At 42.0% G+C, this 22,469-nt stretch overlaps 1 protein-coding gene across 1 annotated transcript in view; it reads right to left on the reverse strand.

Annotated features, from left to right (window-relative positions):
- smad1 (SMAD family member 1) overlaps positions 1–22,469 on the reverse strand; it is a 72,225-nt gene that overhangs the window by 17,577 nt on the left and 32,179 nt on the right. The window contains exons 3-4 of the mRNA XM_055646319.1: positions 4,287–4,538; positions 1,253–1,375 (exon numbers count right to left, since the gene is read on the reverse strand). Of these exons, the coding sequence (XP_055502294.1) occupies positions 1,253–1,375; positions 4,287–4,538 (375 nt within the window). The remainder of the gene's footprint in view (positions 1–1,252; positions 1,376–4,286; positions 4,539–22,469) is intronic.

A 22,469-nucleotide genomic window follows, 5' to 3' on the forward strand; every position in this document is an offset into this window, starting at 1 on the left:
ACGTCCCGCAGCCCCGACGTCGAACTTGTATCACCCCGGCGAGCGGTCCTGGACATAGCTGCAACTGCGGAGGGCTTGGGGAGGTCCTGACCACGGGGAACAGTGGAGGAAGAGACTGACATTGGTGCCTTCCCACACAGTGGGAAACTTTGATTCTGCTGTGTGGGGATGTTTTGTGTTAAATTCTATAGTGTGTTGAGTCCTGTTTATTTTTAATGTATGGCTGTATGGGAATTCATTTCACTGTGCCATCTGGCACATGTGACAATTGAATCTATCTTGAATCTTGAATCTAATGGACAATTACCACAGTCACTTTAAGCAGACCACTATTTTGAACCCATTGGGGCACTCGCAGAACTTTTAAACCCTCTACAAGGTTTCAGTCAAATGGAATGTTCGTCACTAGTGAATGATATTCTAGTGGTATACATTCATGAGGCATGTAATGCAAGCACACTTAACTGCAGGCCCCAAACTCAGAATTTAAACGTCCAGAAGTACAATCTATTGACCAAGAGCAAAAGGCCAAATTTAAGTCAATGGTATCCCTACTAGTGTCCTCTACCACCCAAAAAAACTTGGTAATATTATGGTAGCTAAATCTCCAAATTACATATTATACTGATTTACCCGTATATTCTTCAATTTCATTGGATCAGTTTGAAAATTCTACACATCAACTCCCTTAAATGATTATTTACACAAAGAATCTTGTTCAAGGGAGAAAGCACCTGATCAACAAAAATGGTCATGCCACAGCAGCCTCATCACAAGGAAAACTGCAAACTTAAGCGTCATGGCAGTAACCAGATCAATATTTTTCCAGCTCAATACAAAATGAAATCATTTACAATTTCCCATAATTTGTTTTAACTTCATTCACATATTCATTAACATACAACACTGAGAAATAATTTGCTCTTGCACTTACCACTCAATTAACAGTTGATATTCTCCCTCAGCCTATCTTAACTAGAATGGCCCTATACTAATTGAGATAAATAATAGTCTGGATAACAAATAATTCTAATCTTTTGTCACAATTGTATGCTTCAATGGCCCTTGATCCATGAAATCAAAGTGAAATTAAGATAGCATGAAAGATAGTCAAACCAATTAACATTACGTACAGTCAAAGCAAACAATCCCAAACAGTCCTAAAATGGCTCAATCTTTTCCAGTTTGCATCTTTTACACACAACAAAAGCTTTAATTTTTTTCCCATTTTACTACACTTCCCATATTTTACCTGGTCTGTTGGTTATATTCAGTGGTATTGTAGGTATGAGGACATTTGATGTATCCATGGGTTGTGAACCATCTTGTGTCATCTGATCATCTGGAGGCATATATGCAGGAGGAGGTGTATCAGCTGTAAATAGGCAAAACAGTAGGAACAGTTCCAAATCAATATAACTTTATCATAACAGTACGCTTGTCAAAATTTATTCAGGTTTAGCTCGTGGGGATGCTAATTCCGTACAAAATGTAGGTATTCAACACCATGTAACTTCTTAACCTGAAGGACACACACGATGTTTAGCGGATTGGAATTGAACATTTGTTAACAGATGTATCAGCTGGGTAAAGAGCAATTAAATTACACGTTCCAGAGCTCAGACATGTGAGCTCAGTGCATTTAATGTACATTTAGTTTTAGAATTTCACTGAAAATCAGATTTGAACCAGATAACAAACCAGTTACCAAAAATATGTTAAATTACAAAATTATATAATTAAAATAGCATTCAGGAGAGTAAAATTTAATAAATATTACGGAAGTAATGAAAATTGCTTAGTAGTGGTTTTCTAAACATACCTGGGACATAAATGAGAATAAATCACTGTAGATTTCGGTCTAGATTTTAATCAACTTGTCTATCAAACTGATTGCTGGCTAAGATAACTGAAAAATTACAGTGGAAGTGGAAAAAATTAAACAGATTACTTTGTTCTTGGGAAGAATCGAGACTATCTATTGAAGTAAAGAGAGGTCTTCAACCTGTAGCACTAATGTGGAGGAAGGAACTGCAGATGCTGGTTTAAACCAAAAATAGACAAAAAGCTGGAGTAACTCAGTGGGTCAGACAGCATCTCTGGAGGAAATGAATAGGTGACGATTCGGGTCAAGACCTTCAGATGGAGAGTCAGGGGACAGGGAAACGAGAGATATAGACAGTGATATTGAGAGATATAGAACAGATGAATGAAAGACACGTAAAAAAAATGACAATGATAAAGGAAACAGGCCATTGTTAGCTGTGGGCAAGGTGAAAACGAGGTACAGACAATGAGACTCAACAAGACGACTATGAAGCTAGTAAAGGACCTGCGTGGGGGAGGGACAGAGAGATGAGATGCAAGGGTCACTTGAAGTTGGAGAAATCAATTTCATACCGCTGGGCTGGACTGTAGAGACCAGACTACCACGGCACCTCCCTTATCGGTGGGTTTGATGATAATGTTTGGGCTGTAGAGTGAGCGGAGGGCTGTACGTTCAGCGGTGGAGACGTTAGAGTAGGTAAGGGGAGTGGAAAAGTTGAAACGTTTGATGTCACGCCAACAGTTAGAAATGAAGTGGTCTCAAGAGTGTAGAAGGCCATCTGGGGGAGTGCAAGAGGGGGACCAGTGGAGTTGGGATCAACACCAGGTGACGAGGACCCCTTTCCCTAGAAAAAAGCACCAAGGCGGAGGCGACAGAAGAAAAGCTCTACATCGTGGCGGACTAGGAACTTGTTGAGGCGGGGGTGAAGGAGAATGAAAGTGAGGCCTTTTTCTCTTTCGTCACATGCTACCTGACCTGCTGAGCATGTTCAGCAACATCTGCAGTTTTTCCATTTTCAGAAATTACAGCGTTGATTCAAAATTGTTGGCAAAAAAATCTTTTCACTTCTAAGCAAACATGAAAAAGGACCATAAAAGATAACTAACATTTTTAAAAAATTGGTTACCTTCTTTTACACACCACTATGTTGTAGATCTTATTGGAAATCAGAGCATTGACAAATAAAATCTTGCGATACAGAAAATGGTGCAAGGGGGCCTTTGACTTGGAGGAGAGGTATGCATTTAATCACTTATATAAATGAGTTCCGGGGATTTTGTGTTTCAATGTCTGTAGAAACCTTGAATTTTCACCTTGGAACATAGGCCACTTAGAGGATCCAAGGGTACAAAATGCTACGTAGAAATAAAAGTAATTTTAGCACTAAATGAATTTAAGATAGTGGAATGGAATTGAGGAAGTGATCAAACTGCAAAAAGGAAGGAAATCAGTGACTACTATCACAAACTTTTCCAAACAAAAACAATTAATTAGTGGAATGAGTTTACTGATTAGATAGTGGAGAAAAACAATGAAATAACTGGATGCTGAAAGCGTCAAAATGTGACAGTGCATTGATGGGCAAATGACCCGCATGCATGCATTTTACATAACTGAGCAAAGGCTGTAGAAATTAAAAAATGAAACTTTTGCTTTAACTTGCCAAGATAGATTGTGTGGTTTATCTATAAATGCTTTCTATTTCTATAAAAAAAAACCTATTCAATGGTAAAATTGACTTTACACTGCTCCATTCCAACTTCTTCAAATGCACATAAACAAATCCAGGAGAAAAAAAATTGCAAATGTAAAATTAAACAAGCTGCTCATCAAACTCACTTAAGAAAGTGGGACATCACAAACATAACGCAGCTTCTTAGTGCCTGTCTTATTATTCCATGATTGCCATTAATTTCTTGAATAAAATTAGGCTAATAATTGAAAATTTACATTTAGTTTGAATGTATACTCAATAATCATCGTTAGAAATGTTATCCTAAACATTTTATTTAGACTTTGAATCAGATGTTCAACTACAGTATTTTATCACCGGTTTTGTTAATCATAAACTTCTCCTCATAATCAATTTCAACGATAAAACTATTGCCTGCAATCTTGATCAAATTTTATTTTCATTACAAGAAATTGTACCCGACAAGTCTGGTGTAATAGTGAAATGCTATGTCCCATTTACTAATTCAGACCAATGTGTGGCTGTGAATATTAAGTATGCATTTATGGTATTATTAAGGTCAATTTATTTGTGTGCCCATAGGCAATCGTCCTCTTCCCTCCAATTCGTTTTTATTTATTTATTTATTTATTTATTTATTTATTTAAAATTATAGTCTATTTCTGGGAAGTATTTATAAATCAAAAGTCTGCTTTGTACAAGATGTAAATAATTGCCAACATAAACAGGAAAGGTTATGTTAGAGCTAAACATTACTGCTCTTACCTGGCATCTGAAGTGGGCTGCTCGGCCCAGAACTTGCTGGAGAATGAGGATAGGTACTACTTCCAGGGGAGCTTGGATAACTTCTATTGGGAGAGTTAGGAAAGGGATGGGTGTTTGGTTGCTGAAAGGAAACTGGAAAGGCAGCATTTTGTGGCATAGGAGGATCATTATGTCCCAAATTACGAAACTGTGCAAGTAGGCTGTGCTGTGGATTAAATTCACTGTGCCTTGGAACCAACACCGGAGGAAGAACTAGAAAGAAAAGACAATCATTAAACATTTTACAAGAAAATCTTTAACATTTTGATAAGCAAATACTTATTCTATGATTTAAAAGTAGACAATTAACTTCTCCAACAATGCATCATTTAAAAAAATAGCTCGCAGCCTCTGCACATACAGGTCCACCATCGATTTTTCAGCAACTGATAGTCCGGCACGTCCTTTAATCTGCACACTTTAATACTGAGTTAATTTGTTTGGAAAACTAATATTCTGAAGGGAGGATAAAAATTAAACCTTAACCATAATCAGATTCAACTGGGCCCCTCAAAAAAGTATTTTTTCCTTTCTCTTTTATAAGGGAAATAATTGTAAGCAAGTTGCACTAATCTTCAGAAGGTAGACAAAAATGCTGGAGAAACTCAGCGGGTGCAGCAGCAACTACGGAGCGATGGAAATAGGCAACGTTTCGGGCCAAAACCCTTCTTCAGACTTCCTTATGCACTAATCTTCATTTGGATTCCTCCAATGAATAACTTGTGACGACTTTTTATTTTTCAAATTTATACTGGCTCACTTACTATATTGAACTGTACTTCATAATGCACAGACATTTTCACATATAGTCATTATGTTTCTAACTTGACAATGATCTCTGAGGAAATTTGATCTTCTTTCCTAAAAACGGTATTTCCAGGTTACAGAATTAGGCATCATTACAAACACTTTTGAATAAAATTATACGGATTTCAAGCAGATAAGGAAGAACTTGAGAGACCTTCCATCATCATCCTTAAATTTGTACATTGGATCCAATGATTTAATGTTCAATATTTTTAATGACAGTTTTCTTCAACCATCAGCTTTACAGGATGCACATGTATACAAAGAACCATAATCATTTGAGAAAGGTTGATGCTCTGGTACACAAAAATAATGCATTTGATCTTTGACTGACTACATATAATTCCAAATGCATTTTATCCACTTCAACAACAGAATCCCAAATTACTGATAATTACTCAGTAAAACAGTGTTATCCTTTGCCTATGAATTTGCAAGAAAACCTTCATTATTTAGCAGACAAGTTATCTGATGATCACCTTACCTATTGCAATCAATCTGTCGTTTCTCTACCACAGTCGAAATAAATCAATAAAGAGTCTGTGCAAGAAAAGCTGCTCAAGTAATAAAATATCAATAAAAATATAGTACAGGAGTAGATGAACAATGCTGATTAATGATACTTATTCTGCTTGACCATCAGGAATAGATCCCCATCAACCTGCCAACGTGACTACATTTCAAGCTGACATGCAACCATACAAGACAATATTGTTTTTTTCAGAAGCAATATTAAAAAGACCCTCTAATTCATTGCGAGTTAATATGCATTTTTCACACTTTCAAAACCCTAATCCCATTCATCCTTGCAATTCCTCTAGTGCACAGTTCACAAGATTTTTTTAAATTCAAAATTACATTGGTTTACTTGCTACATCATAATACACACAGACCATCCCACATTTCCCTGTCTGAGTTCATGAGATCAATATAAAATTCACTACTGACAACAAGAACTGAGCAACATGTCATTCTGAGTACATCACATCATTCATTCAGTATGTTATAAGAAAGAAAAAAGTTAAATATACATTGTTTTATGCAGATTCAACCAAGCACAAACTGCTAGTATCATCTCAATCCAACAATAATTTGGTTTCTGGACAAAATTGTTCTTTATATGCATTATAAACTGCATTGTGTTTCTGGATAGTGGAACTTGGAAAGTACGTTCTGTTTTTCAGAGGATACATTGTAACCTGAATAAGTCAGCTGATCGAGTAGATGGCGCAAAAGCTATTAGTTTTGGAGTTTCTGGAACAAGAGGACAGATCTTTGATGGTATTTCCTATAGACTTAAAATTGTGTAATAATCGATGCAAAAGTTGATCACAAAATCAGGTCAACTAAATCAAATATATTTTATCGAGTTATTTCCAGTATTAATAATACCCCTCCCAATTTGGGTGCGTTATCAAAATTATAGTAGAAAATACTGAAATGCGTATTTACTTCCTAAAGCATTTGAGTGTTAGGTAATTATTATTACTTGGTCATAAAAGCTTCCAATTCTTCCGACCACCAACGTTAAAATAGTCAATCTATAAACATCTTGATTTCTCCCAATTCTTCTGATTACTTTCTGGAAATTAATCCTGACCAAAAGGGCTAGTTATTTTTCCTATTACCATCCCAACTTTCAATTTTAATAATATTCTGATTTCCAATGTCAACTATGTTAATCTCTCTCTCTCTCTCTCTCTCTCTCTAGAACAAAGGTGAACTATTAAGTATTTCTTTTGCAATTTTTAATTTGTCTGCAGAATATTTTAACCGTGTTAGGACCAAAATCCCGTTTTTATTGAGGCCTTGTGATGGCCTGGAGAGATTGCTAACCGGAGGGAATAGACCCTACTGGGGCTGCCATGGGCTAGCTCCTCATGCCAGCAGGATCCATCGCTAATCAGCGTTTTGGATCCACCCTTATATTGCCACGGAAGGAATCGACTATGAATAAGAGAACTAGCACAGCAATTGACAGAGCAGCAGCCCCGGCAGGAGATAAGCTACGAAGCTGCATCTGTGGCTGGGAAAAGATAACATCAGAGAAGGGTCTCAAGATCCACCAGGGCAGGGAAAAGTGCCTGGGAGAGCTTGGTGTGGGACCTCGCATTGACCATTACCTTCTAAGAGGTAGGCCTAATCAGTCGAGTGAAGCCCAGTGGCAGGTTAACCACCACAGTCCACAGGGTATCAGCACCCCAGGCGAAGCTCAACCAAGTACAGTCCCACCAACGGACACGAGTCCAGAGCCCAACCAGCCACAGTCAGCGGTAGAGAGGAAGATGGAAGGAAAAAAGCAGAATGGAGCAGTCACTGGCTGTGGCTGAAGAGAAAAGATACTGTCTGGGCTGCTACGTGACCATCTAGAGGCTAACCATAAGACACACACCCAGGGCTGATCACCCTGCGGTGGGCCAACCTCGACTGAGGGTGTCTTGTGATAAAAGGCCGAAACACCCAGTGATGTTGAGGTACACAACTGAAGATGTGTCTGATTTGTAGCAAAATCACCTAGTGGTCACCCCCAAGAATGTGTCAGTTGTGGTGAAGAACCTTATATCAAAAATCTGATTTCCAATTTCAACTATGTTAATCTCTCTCTAGAACAAAGGTGAACTATTAAGTATTTCTTTTGCATTTTTTAATTTGTCTGCAGAATATTTTAACCTTGGTAGGAACAAAATACCGTTTTTATTGAGGCCTTGGCAGTTTCAATTGTCTTTGAAGTCACAGTATATTTTTCAGCTTTAAGTATAAACAAGACGATGCACTAGGCAGATAAACGATAGGCACTGGTGGACATGCAAGATGATATTATAGCCAGCATGGAAGCATGGCTTAAAGACGAGTGGGAAAGATGCTTAACCTACCTTCACACAGGGTTTTCAGGAATGGAATGCAGGAATGAGACTATGAAAATTCAAAAAACATTTATAAAAGTTGGCAGGACCGAAACATCACCCATTCCTTCTCTCCAGAGATGCTGCCCGTCCCGCTGAGTTACTCTAGCTTTGTGTTTATCTTCCCAAAACAAACAACAGTGAGAAGATGGAAAGATCAGATGAGATTATATGGATAGAATAAAACAAAGGGACAATTAAAAGTTGAGTGTACTTTAGAGCCCTCGTCTGAGAGAAATTGAAGAATAAAATTGGCAAAATTCTGACATGCAAAATTGGGCCACAATAGTGGGAGGATTTAACTTACCCAAATATTTATAGAAAAGTGCAGAATACTTCAGCTGCATTGCAAGATTTTTTTAAGCCAGTGTATATCAAACGGAACATAGAGGTGGGAATGGAGGAACTGCAAGTAGTGAGTGAAACCGGGATTTGATTTAAGGGAGGGCAAGGAATATATCAGTGGAGAAAACACTTGTGATAGTGACCAAAAATCAGTTATATTTAGTGGAGTTATACCAATGGACAAAAATAAGAGTAAAAGATTGAAATCGGGAGATGTGGTCAATTATGCCAGGCTGGGACGCAACTTAGCAAAAATGGATGGAGCCATTAACTTGTGGGAGGAAAGTGAAGGTCTCAAAGAAACATAGAAATTAGGTGCAGGAGTAGGCCATTCGGCCCTTTGAGCCTGCACCGCCATTCAATATGATCATGGCTGATCATCCAACTCAGTATCCCGTACCTGCCTTCTCTCCATACCCTCTGATCCCCTTAGCCACAAGGGCCACATCTAACTCCCTCTTAAATATAGCCAATGAACTGGCCTCAACTACCTTCTGTGGCAGAGAATTCCAGAGATTCACGACTCTGTGTGAAAAATGTTTTCCTCATCTCGATCCTAAAAGATTTCCCCCTTATCCTTAAACTGTAACCCCTTGTTCTGGACTTCCCCAACATCGCCAGTTCTCTATCCACATCAATACTGAACCCCCAATACAGTGTGCTTTAAGTTGGTATACTAATCTCTTATGTGAGACCTTGTCGAAAGCCTTCTGAAAGTCCAGATATAACACATCCACTGGTTCTCCCTTATCCACTCTACTAGTTACATCCTCGAAAAATTCTATAAGATTCGTCAGACACGATTTACCTTTCCTAAATCCATGCTGACTTTGCCCTATGATTTCACCACTTTCCAAATGTGCTGCTATCCCATCTTTAATAACTGACTAGCAGTTTCCCCACTACCGATGTTAGACTAACTGGTCTGTAATTCCCAGTTTTCTCTCTCCCTCCCTTTTTAAAAAAGTGGGGTTACATTAGCTACCCTCCAATCCTCAGGAACTACTCCAGAATCTAGAGTTTTGAAAATATATCACTAATGCATCCACTATTTCTGCGGCTAATTCCTTAAGTACTCTGGGATGCAGCCTATCTGGCCCTGGGGATTTATCGGCCTTTAATCCATTCAATTTACCTAACACCACTTCCCGGCTAACCTGGATTTCACTCAGTTCCTCAGTCATTTGACCCCCGGTCCCCTGCTATTTCCGGCAGATTATTTATGTCTTCCTTAGTGAAGACAGAACCAAAGTAGTTATTCAATTGGTCTGCCATGTCTTTGTTCCCCAGGATCAATTCACCTGTTTCTAACTGCAAGGGACCTACATTTGTTTTAACTAATCTTTTTCTCTTCACATATCTATAAAAACTTTTGCAGTCAGTTTATGTTCACTGCCAGTTTTCTTTCATAATCTATTTTCCCTTTCCTAATTAAGCCTTTTGTCCTCCTCTGCTGGACTCTGAATCTCTCCCAGTCCTCTGGTAGGCTGCTTTTTCTGGCTAATTTGTATGCTTCATCTTTTGTTTTGATACTATCCCCGATTTCCCTTGTTATCCACGGATGCACTTCCTTCCCCGATTTATTATTTTGCCAAACTGGGATGAACAATTGTTGTAGTTCATCCATGCAGTCTTTAAATGCCTTTCATTGCATATCCACCGTCAACCCTTTAAGAATCAATTGCCAGTCTATCTTGGCCAATTCACGTCTCATACCCTCAAAGTTACCTTTCTTTAAGTTCAGGACCCTTGTTTCTGAATTAACAATGTCACTCTCCATCCTAATGAAGAACTCAACCATATTATGGTCACTCTTGCCCAAGGGGCCATGCACAACAAGACTGCTAACTAACCCTTCCTCATTACTCAATACTCAACCTAGAATAGCCTGCTCTCTCGTTGGTTCCTCTACATGTTGGTTTAGAAAACGATCCCACATACATTCCAAGAAATCCTCTTCCTCAGCACCCATGCCAATTTGATTCACCCAATCTATATGTAGATTGAAGTCGCCCATTATAACTGGTTTACCTTTGTTGCACGCATTTCTAATTTCCTGATTGATGCCATCCCCAACTCCACTACTACTGTTAGGTGGCATGTACACAACTCCCACTAGCTCTTTCTGCCCCTTAGTATTTTGCAGCTCTACCCATATCGATTCCACATCCTCCAAGCTAATGCCCTTCCTTTTTATTGCGTTAATCTCCTCTCTAACCAGCAACTCTACCCCACCTCCTTTTCCTTTCTGTCTATCCCTCCTGAATATTGAATACCCCTGGGTGTTCAGCTCCCAGCCTTGGTCACTCTGGAGCCATGTCTCCGTGATCCCAACTATATCATAGTCATTAATAGCTATCTGCACATTAAACTCATCCACCTTATTACGAATGCTCCTTGCATTGAGACACAAAGCCTTCAGGTTTATTTTTACAACACTCTTACCCCTTATACAATTATGATGAAAAGTGGCCCTTTTTGATTTTTGCCCTGGATTTGTCTGCCTGCCCCTTTTACTTTCAATTGAGAATTGAGAATTACAGGGAGAACGTACAAACTCTGTACAGACAAGCACCCATAGTCAGAATTGAACTGGGGTCTCTGGCGCCGTTAGTCAACAACTCTATCATTACGCCACCATGCCACCTAGTTTCAAAGCTATATCTATATTGTCCTATTTCAAGCAAATTTTCAGATCAACTCAGCGGTGTCTTTTTTTTTTTTTTTTTTAAAACCTTGCATTCGACAGCTCCCAATTTTCTGTAACATATCCACTGAACATCTCGTTGAATCAGGCACTGGGAGATAACCAACAATGTGGTCCCAATAGCGAAATCACCTGTATTGCCTCAACCACAAATTCAGTGGTTCTTTATTGTCACACATGCACAGCATAGTGAACGTCTTTTACACAATCACAAATGCAGTCACCACAATTTTGGTGCCCGTTAAAATTATTAAATAAAACAGAAAACACAAACAGCCCAAAGCCTAGTCCACGCTGGAAGTCCTGGAGCTCCCCGATCCGGGAAGCCTGCAGGCCCATGACCCGATGTCCCTCTGCTCTGCCGACCACCATTGTGTACCAGGGGACACTTCCTGCAACTGACCTTCCAGGCGCTGGAGGAAATACCTGGAACCCTCTCCTACTCCTCGCATCAGTCACCGCCAGTGGATCTCGCCTCGACTCTCCGATCTTTGGGTCCTCACTCCTGGTGGCCCTTGGCCAACCCATCCTTATTCTCGGCGGTCACTTCGGCCGTAACCCAGGTCCGTTCCAGCAGGGTCCTGCACAACACTCGCTGGAAGCATCACATCTTCCCTTCTATGCTAGTAGTGGAAATAATACTTGCACAACAAGAAATGCTTAACAATTGGTGACAGCAATCAGCCTAATTTTTAAAATTTCAAAGTTATTCTTGGATTCACAACCTTTGTTTGCAGAATATTCCATAAATTGAAGGACTAATTCTTGCCTAGTAGAATTTAAATAATCTTGTATTACAGTGAATAAATAAATAGCCTCAGAATAAAATAATTATCCTTCAGTTTGCCCTCTGGATTTATTAACTAAGGATATTTGTCTGCTGCCTGCTTGTCTCCTATTCCAGCTGGCGAGACCCACTCTAACCACTCGTATTCAGCCGGTGAGACCCCTTTAACCACTTCCATCTAATTGGCAAGACTAAGCACTTACATCATTTATATTGATACCATCAATTAAAATATATATCCATGCACAAACATGTTCAGTGCCTGAAAAGTCAGTGATTTATTTCGAAAGACAAAGGGTTGGAGGTTTTGCTAGCATTGTATAGTCCCTTTTCCAGGCCCGTTTGAGTATCTGGAATTTCCTGTGTTCTGTTTCCTCAGTAGATTACACAGCTGTCAATGAGTCATCCTCTTCATAAAATCCTTCAGGTTTGAGAGATTATGAATTCACACCCGACAGAGGTGCACATAATCTGTTGCAGTGCAGCATCTGTTATGTCTGTTGAGGCCCATACCGGAGCAACAACCCGAGTTGCATCTGCTGCTCTTGAAGACAAACTTAGTCACGTCATATGCAGTTTATTTTTCCTAAGGGATCTCATTCTCCTTTGGAGGCCTTGGAGTTTACAGCTTCATTGAATGAAACCCCGAGCACCTGTTTTTAGTGGTCCTTGTTAGCTCATACATGTCCGAAGGTTTGAACTTCTTCTTGCGTTGGAGGCAGCAGAAATTATGTAACGCCCTCCAGACGCTGTAGCCAGTTCAATGTACTGCTGTCGAGGGCCGTGAGGTCTACCCCTCCACCAGGGGGCGGAGGACAGCGCAGTCGAAAATGACGTGCTGCGCTGTTTGCTGGTCTTCTCCACTCACGCAGGCTGCTGATGAACGCAGCCCCCAGTGATGCATGTTGGCATTGAACTGGTCAACCCCTGTACGGAGCCGGTTTAGGGCACCCACTCTTTGCGGGGCAGGTCCGAGCTGGGTGGGGCTGTGGTGTTCGGTGCAACAGTGAATTGTGGAGGTTGCGAAATCTGTTCCCAGCTGGTTCTCTGTGCTCCTAGTCTGTTGAAACCGGAGTCACAGAGTGTCGCTGCGTGACGGGAGAGGGGCCGACGAGATGACCAGGCGTTGAGGTCCCAGTTGCTGCGTGTCCTGGGCGAGGTGGTGCAAAGGATGTTCGGCGTCCGATGGGGCCTTGCACACCAGCCTACGAGTAAAGTACTCTCTGCGAAGCTTGGCTGTGAGCACCGGCAGATCCGTCGGAGTAGGGCGTAGGCAGCCGGTGATGATCCGCACGGTGTCGTTGAGGATGGCGTCTAGCATGCTAGTATGAGCGCTGCGGTACCATGCTGGAGCGGCATACTCCGCGGCAATGTACACGAGTGCAAGAGCTCTCTATCGGAGAGTAGATGTCCTGGCGCCCCATGACGTCCAGCCAAGCAACGCAGAAGTTGTTCCGCGCCGAGACATTAGCACGGAGAGCTTCAAGGTGTTGCTTATAGGTCAGCTGCCGATCTAGTTTCACACAGAGGTGTGTAGGAAATGGGGTTATAGGGTAGGGGTGACCCATTGAGGGTGATGGTTAGTTGGCGTTGAGCTCCCTTGTTGTTCAGGTGAAAGGCCGATGTGGTGGTTTTTGCCACGCTCAGTTTTTGGCTCCAGGGCTCAAGGTAGCCCGCGACAAGTTCAATATCCGCCGAGAGCACATCCTCCACGTTTGACCAACTCCTGTCCGAATTCACTAGGGCCAGGTCATCTGCATATCCATATTGGCGCGAGTCGTGCTTGGCAGATCGCTGATATGGAGATTGAAGAGCATGGGGGCCAGTACCGAGGTTTGGGGGACTCCGTTTCTTAGGCGTTGCAGATTGTCTATCGCTGGTCTTGAATACAAAACTGCAGTTGGCAAGGAACCGCACTAAATGACAGTCAGGAATGGTGCGGAGAAGCTTCAAGATCAGGCCCTGGTGCCACACTGTATCGTTGGCGGCGGTGAGGTCCATCAGTGTGACGCCCACCTTATGACTCTTTTCAAAACTGTCTTCCACGTCATTCTGTCAGCTTGGCTATTTGGTGGGTGGTGCAGCGTCCACGACAAAATACGGCTTGTTCAGCGGGTAGTCGGGGGTCAACAATTGGATCTAGCCGGGCCAGGAGAAGCCATTCCAGGAGCTTGTATGGGACAGAGGAGCGAGATGGGCTGACAGGTCCTTGGGTTGCCCGCAGGCTTGTTTGGTTTTGGTAGTGCAATGACGGTGGCTTTCTGCCAGATCTTTTGAATGGACTGACCAATGAGGCAAGAGGAGTAGAACTCACGGAGCCAGACCAGGTATTTACGACCGCAGTGTTTCAGGAGTTCTGGGGGGATGTTGTCAGGACCCTGCGCTTTTCCGCATTTCAATTGAGAGATGACAGAAGAGAGTTCTGCAGAGGAAAAGGGTGCTGACAGGAGCCCATAAGTGCCTGGAGCTTTCCAAAGATTAGTGGTTTCCTGTTTGACAGAACGAGTATGGTTCTTGTCCGCGTCTTTGAAGTGTCCGTTGGCCAGGAACTGGTGCGCGATGGAGTCGGCTGTGACAGGGCAATGCTTTGGGCTCATGTTGTCAACCTCGCCGTGGTGAGCCCCGTCAACTGACCTCAGTCAGGCGAACGACAACAAACAGAGACAGCAGCAGAAATAACAACGAACAAGCACCAATATCTTGCAGCCTTAATGCAACCTCAGTCGCCGCAGCTTGGCTGCCAACCTTTTAGGGCGGGCAACTACAGATGTCGAACCGGATGGCATCACCCTGCTGCAGCTGAATGCGGAAGGTCAAGGCCAAGACCACCATCATTGAACATCTGCTACAGACCCACAAGGTCATTGCAATCCTGCTTCAAGAGACTCACAAAAGTGACAGCTCCCATCTGAAGATCCCTAGTTATACCCTGGCTGCCTAACCCGAGGGAATTGCCACTTTTGTAAGGAACACAGGAAAATGGAAAGTGTTTGCTGCGTCCCCTCCTGACTCTGACGTGGAATGGGCGGCAACGCAAGTCGAAGGTGTCACTGTCATCAATGTATACAAGCCACCTTCTACCAAAAATACTCCATCCCCTCCTTTGGTTCACCCTGCATATACGCCGAAGACTTTAACTGCCACAGCACCACCTGGGGCTACCGGTCAACTAACTCAGATGGCGCTGCACTAAAAGGTTGAAGAACACCTAGTTATTAAGCCACACTTTTTCTAGACAAGTTGGAGAAGAATTGTGGCAGTTTTCCCAATGCACTGGTTGATCTACGTTAAAATGAAGTCAGTAAGTTCTAAACAGAAACAAAGCAACAACCTCCAAGGCCTAACTCTGGATGCCAATGCATAACCGTTGTTGTATCCAATGGTTCAAGCATCTAGACTGCGTAAAATAGGTTTCATGGATCAGTTTATTCGTAAACATTTTTGTTTAATGTTAGCAGGTTCACTATGGGTGAAGCAAGACATGAAGGTGGATGTGACCTTCATAATAAACTGACAAAGATTAGTCCAAGATCCATTATTCAGCAAAGCAGAGAATTGTGGAACATAGTAAGATAGATCTGGAGGAATAATTGACTCGAGAGATTACAGATTTTGTGGTATGTTTTCAATATTCCTTACCACAAAAGTGCCTGACAATGACCATTGCTGACAAAGGTTTCTTACCACATCCCAATGACATTTAACAGTATTATTCAACATTCTAGAAGATTAGTAATGACCTGAAGCTTAAAATCAAATTGTACTCCCTGCATCGAAAGGCTCATTCTTGATTTTCATTCGTACTCCTTGCACCCACCTCTTAATCACCCAAAAGATCCATCAAGCGTGTGATATAATATTCTGCCCAGATCAACCGCAAATGCAACCTAAACCAGCTCACAATCCTGGATAAAGCAGTATGCTTCAGTAACATCACCTTAGTTGTTCATTCCCCCCCATAGCAGTACATTTATGGCTTTAATGTTTATCTTTTACAAAATGAACTGAAACATCTCACCAAAGCTTTTTCAATAGCATCTCTCAACAATAACATTTACCCATTTTTGCAACAATTTTTATTGAAGGTGGCAGCTAATAGCGTTACGGCCTCAGTGTCAGAGACCAAGGTTCAATCCCGTTTGGAGTTTACATGTTCTCCATGATCACTGATTATTCCAGATGCACTGGTTTCCTCCCATATCCTCAAAACAATAAATGACTGGTACATTAAATGGCCAAAGATAATTGCACAAAGTTCAGTGGTAAAATCTGGGGAAAGTTGAAGAGAATGTTGGGAAAATTGAAAAATATTTGGATTAACATAGACTTAGTGAGAAATAAGTGGGAGATGGTCAGTGCACTGAATAGGCTGAAAGGCCCGTTTCTGTCTGTATCCTTTCCCAAGACACACAGAAATCAGCTCCAGGAATAAAGAAATGCCACCAACCCAAGTTGTCCTCTTGACTGAGAAATCTAATGCTTTTCCATTATAGAGAAGTCAAAAATCCTTGGGCATGCATTGAACACTAACATGCAAATAGATGGCACAGCCCTCCCTTCAAAAAGGGCAGTCAGATTGGCAGTAAATTTCAGAAAATTGTTTCCCATGACTAAATAGAGAAAAACCTGCAAAGAATTGCATATGCATCATCAAATAGGGCTACTGGCTAGAGAAACGAACTGGAAAAAGTCAAAGACTTTTTTTTAATTTTCTGGGTAATGAGCAGTTTATGAAAAAAGGTCAACAAAATCATACGAGGCTTGACATTGAGGGAGCAGCCAAAAATATCATATTCTCAGCTTGAAAAGGTGTACATGCATGTAGGATACAGCACAGTATTTAAGGGTTGGAAACAGAAAATTGGAGATGGGTGGTAGCTTACAAGGTCCAATAGGCTAAGGGGAGCTTACCCACGATTTTGAAAGGAACGGTGACAATGCTTGTTGAGGGCAAAGCATTTATATAGCAGGTAGCAAGAGAATTGGAAAGAGTACTCAATAGTTTATTGAACGTGGAGGAACAACTGTAGACCAAAGCTAAAAGGCACTTAATATGGGTAGCGCTAACCCAAGGGAGCTTCTAGTAGTAGGATTTCGAAGACACTAAATGGATGTTTCTAATATTAGCCATAGATGGTCATGAACTACTTTGGCATGGAGAAAATAATCTTGCAGGTGATCCTTCTTTTGGCATTTACTGGAATAAAAAATATTTGACAGAGGTTGCACATTTGACATTATTTAATAGTTAAATGTACAGAGGGATCTTGGGGTCCAAGTTATCACTCTCGGAAAGTGGTAACACAAGGGAGGCAGAGCAATGACTCTGGGACTGCTTGGGAGTCAGTAGACTGCAATGTTCAAGGATTCGGCAACAGACCTCAAAGAAGTCATCACAGTTGTAACCAACTTCATAAGAAAATGGGTGGAGGAGTGTGTTCCCACAAAAACCAGAGTCTTCCCCAACTAAAAACATTGGATCAACTAGGAGGTCCATATTCTTCTATGGACTAGATCTCCACTGGACAACTTGGACAAAAACACATATGTCAGGCTGTTGTTCAGACTACAGCTCGGCGTTTAACACCATTAGCCCCTCCAAGCTGATTGCCAAGCATACGGAACTGGGTCTCTGCGCTTCCCTCGTCAACTGGATCCTCAACAAACCATAATCTGTCCGAAATGGCAGCAACACTTTCCCCTCGATAAATATCAGCACAGGAGCACCTCAAGGCTGCATGCTCAGCCACCTGCTCTGCAGACTATACTCACGACTGTGTAGCCGAACACCGTTCGGACTCCATCTTCAATTTCCCCCGATGACACCATCCATTCTTGGACAAATTACAGATGACAATGAATCGGAGTATTGGATGGAGATAATCGACTGATCAAATGGTGCCAGAACAACATTGAATTGATTGTGGACTTTGGAAGAGGAATGAGCATCCACAAACCAGTCTTCACCGATGGGACAGAGGTGGAGAGTCAAATATTTTAAATTCCGGGGCATGCATCTCTGAAAATCTGTTCTAGACACAGCACATTGAAGCAATCATAAAGAAAGTCAATCAACACCACTACTTAGACGATTGCGGAGATTTGGTATGTCAACGAATACTCTCTGAACTTTTACAGGTGTACAGTAGAGCATATTGACTGTTCGCATAGCGGCTTGGTTCAGCAACTCGAACGCCCAGGTACCACAAAGATTGCAAAAAAGTAGTGAACACTGCCCAGTCCATCAGGAGTACTGATATGCACACCATCAAAGGGATCTACAAGAGTCATTGCCTCAAAAAGGCAGCAAGCATCAGTAGAGACCCACACCACCCTGGTCATACTCTCATTTCACTCCTGCCACTGGGAAGGAGGTAGAGGAGTCTGAAAACCAATGCCCAAGTTCAGGATGCAACTTCTTCCCTACAGCCATCAGGCTATTAAACACTACAACCTCCAAATAGGCTGCAAACTATATAGATTTGGACAGGTTATTTTTTACTTTGCACAACTATTGTCTATTTATTTGTCTTTGTCTTGTGAAAACAAACACCTGGAGAAAAGCTGGACAGGGAGCACAGGGAGAATGTGCAAACTACACACAGACGGTACCAGAGGTCAGAATCGAGCCTGGGTCTCTGGCACTATGAGGTACAGCTGTATCACAAATAGATTCTAAGTTTATCAGCAACTCCAATTCAGAATGTTAATTCTTAAATTACGTTACCATAAAGCTAGAAAATGCATAAGACTAGAAATAGGAAAATGAATGGGAAGACATGAATAACACCAGCAAGATCTTTATTCTACATGAATTTAAAAAAAATTAAGAAAGGAAAAACTGAGCAATTGAAGACTAGACTACAACTGTAAATTCATCACAATCCCAAGTAAACTGATTTTCATGACATTTTAATATCAACATGAATTTGCACACTGCTGGTAATAACAAAGCAGTAGAAACAGATACAAAATTTGATACCAAGCCCCAAGATGATACAAGGCAAATATCTAAAAGCACAAAAGGAGGAAGTTTTAAATAGTGCAGGCGACCCCAAGTTAGCTATTTGTTCAACATAAATTCACATTTATATAATTCACAAATCACCACCCAGAAATATGAGGTCGGGAATAAAATTCACTCAAGGAATTAAGTTACAAAAATGTGTTTTTCTTCAACCTGCTTCTCGGTTACAGAACGCTACAGAAAATCACAATACAGACCTTTTTCAAGGAATTCAGCATTGTCGTCCTTTGTGAGGTGAAGGCACCTTAGAGGTGAACTGGTCTGAGGAAGGAATTCCATGACAATGGACTGAGCGCCAAGGACATGATTTGTGACAGAGGCCATGGAGATCAAGATGCCAGAATTAGAATACAGATCTGATGGCAAGGCCAGATGAAATTAGAGATAAGGAAGGAGGGAAGTGCCACGATATTTGAAAACAAGATAGGAATTTGATTAAACAAACGAGATTGAAGTGGCTTATTTGTAGAAGACAGATTTTCATGGAAGGTAGACATAAATATAGATGGGTTGGTAAGCAAGTTTGCTGACCACACCAAAATTGAAGTTGCAGACAGTGAGGAACACTGTCAGAAGATACAGCAGGGTATAGACCAGCTGCAGAAATGACAGATGGAGTTTAATCCAAGCAAGTGTGAGGTGCTGCAGTTTGGGAGTACGAATGTAAGGAGAGAGCTTATAGTTAATGGCAAGCCCTTAACAACATTGATGTGTAGACAGATCTTGGAGTCCAAGTTTATAGTTCACTCAGAGGAGGGGGGGGGGGGGGGGGGGGGGGGGGGGGAGAGAGATAAAGAGCACGAAAGAAAGATGGCGGGAAATATAAACTGACTGTAAAGATTTCTATAGGTATGTAAAAAGGAAAAGATTAGTGAAGACGAATGTAGGTCCCTTACAGTCAGACACAGGTGAATGGCAGAACAGTTAAACAAGTACTTTGGTTCTGTCTTCACTAAGAAAGACGCAAACAATCTCCCGGAAATACTAGGAGACCGAGGATCTAGTGGGAGGGAGGAACTGAAGGGAATCCACATTAGTCAGAAAATGGTGTTAGGTAAACTGTTGGGACTGAAGGCGGATAAATCCCCAGGGCCAGATGGTCTGCATCCCAGAGTTCTCAAGGAGGTGGCCCAAGAAATCGTAGATGCATTGGTGATCATTTTCCAATGTTCTCTCGACTCTTGATCAGTTCCTATGGACTGGAGGGTACCCAATGTAACTCTACTTTTTAAGAAAGGAGGGAGAGAAAACAGGGAATTATAAACCAATTAGCCTTGCATTGGCAGTAGGGAATATGCTGCAGTCAACTATTAAAGATGTTATAACAGCGCATTTGGAAAGCAGTGACGGGATCGGTCAAAGTTAGCATGGATTTATGATGGGGAAATCATGCTTGATTAATCTTTTGGAATTTTTTGAGGATGTAACAAGTAGAATGGAAAAGGGAAAGCCAGTGGATGTGGTGTATCTGGACTTTCAAAAAGCCTTTGACAAGGTCCCACACAAGAGATTGATGTGCAAAATTAAAGCACATGGCATTGGGGGTTGGGTATTAACATGGATAGAGAACAGGTTGGCAGACTAATGGTGTGCTGCAAGGCTCGGTACTGGGACCCCAGTTGTTTACAATATACATTGATGATTTAGACGAGGGAATTAAATGTAACATCTTTAAGTTTGCAGATGACACAAAGCTGGTGGGGTGTGAGCTGCGAGGAGGATGCTATGAGGCTGCAGGGTGACTTGGATCGGTTGGGTGAGCAGGAGCATGGCAGATGCCGTATAATGTGGATAAATGCGAGGTTATTCCCTTCGGTGGCAAGAACAGGAAGGCAGAGTATCTGAATGGTGTCAGATTAGGAGAAAGGGAGGTGCAACGAGACCTGGGTGTGCTTGTACATCAGCCACTGAAAGTAAGCACAAAATGCTGGAGTAACTCAGCGGGACAGGTAGCATCTCTGGAGACAAGGAATGGGTGACCTTTCGGGTCCGAAGGATCTCGACCCAAAATGTCACCCATTCCATCTCTCCAGAGATGCCTGTCCCACTGAGTTACTCCAGCATTTTGTGTCTACCTTGGATCTAAACCAACATCTGCAGTTCTTTCCTACACTGAAAGTTACAGGGTTTCCTTTATTGTCATTCAGACCGAAGTCTGAACGAAATTTCGTGCCTGCAGTCATACATACATACAATACAATAAAAAAACAATAAACACATTAACATCCACCACAGTGAGTCCACCTAGCACCTCCTCACTGCGATGGAGGCAAAAGTCTTAGTTCGCATGCAGTGAATAAATTCTAAGGGGATTTGAGTTTAGGAGACTGCACCTGGAGTATTGTGTGCAATTGGGTCTCCTAATTTGAGAAAGGACATTATTGCTATTGAGGGTGTGCAGTCGAGGTTCACCAGGTTAATTCCCGGGATGGTGGGACTGACATATGATGAAAGAATGGGCCAACTGGGCTTGTATTTGCTGGAATTTAGAAGGATGAAAAGGAATCTTATAGAAACATACAAAATTCTTAGAGGACTGGACAGGGAAGATGCAGGAAAAATGTTCCCTGTGTTGGGGAAATCCAGAATCAGGGGGTCACAGTTTAAGAATAAGGGGTAAGCCATTTAGGACTGAGATGAGGAAAACTTTTTTCACACAGAGTTGTGAATCTGTGGAATTCTCTGCCACAGAAGACAGGGGAGGCAGATTCACTGGATGTGTTCAAGAGAGTTAGATTTAGCTCTTAGGGCTAATGGAATCAAGTGATACGGGGAAAAAGCCGGAACGGGGTACTGATTTTGGATGATCAGGGAATTATAGTTAGTTACAGTTAGCCCGACATCGGTGGTGGGGGAAGATGCTGGAGGCAATTATAAAAGATGAAATAGTGGCTCATTTGGATACCAGTAACAGGATCGGTCCAAGTCAGCATGGATTTCCGAAGGGGAAATCATGCTTGAATAATCTTCTGGAATTCTTTGAGGAGGTAACTAGGAAAATGGACAAGGGAGAGCCAGTGGATGTAGTGTACCTGGTCTTTCAGAAAGCATTTGATAAGGTCCCGCATAGGAGATTAATGGGAAAAATTAGAGCACATGGTATTGGGGGTAGGGTACTGACATGGATAGAAAATTGGTTGGCAGACAGGAAACAAAGAGTAGGGATTAATGGGTCCCTTTCAGAATGGCAGGCAGCGACTAGTAGGGTACCGCAAAGCTCGGTGCTGGGACCGCAGCTATTCACAGTATACATCAATGATTTAGATGAAGGGATTCAAAGTAACATTAGCAAATTTGCAGATGACACAAGGCAGTGTGAACTGTGAAGAGGATGCTATGAGGATGCAGGGGGACTTGGACAGGTTAAGTGGGAGGGCAGATGTATGGCAGATGCACTCTCCTGCAAGGGCAGTACAGTTCCCGGAGGATAGCAGGTGGCCGGAGACGTCAGGACCAACAGGAACCCGCTCCCCGATGGGCCCCTACGACGCCCCGAGCTGTGCCCCGTCATCCGCAACCCAGGTTCCTCTGTAGTTGGAGCGGGGCTGGGCTGCTGTTGGCTGTGGGT

This window comes from Leucoraja erinacea, chromosome 1 (assembly GCF_028641065.1).
Source record: "Leucoraja erinacea ecotype New England chromosome 1, Leri_hhj_1, whole genome shotgun sequence".
Classification (NCBI taxonomy): domain Eukaryota; kingdom Metazoa; phylum Chordata; class Chondrichthyes; order Rajiformes; family Rajidae; genus Leucoraja; species Leucoraja erinaceus.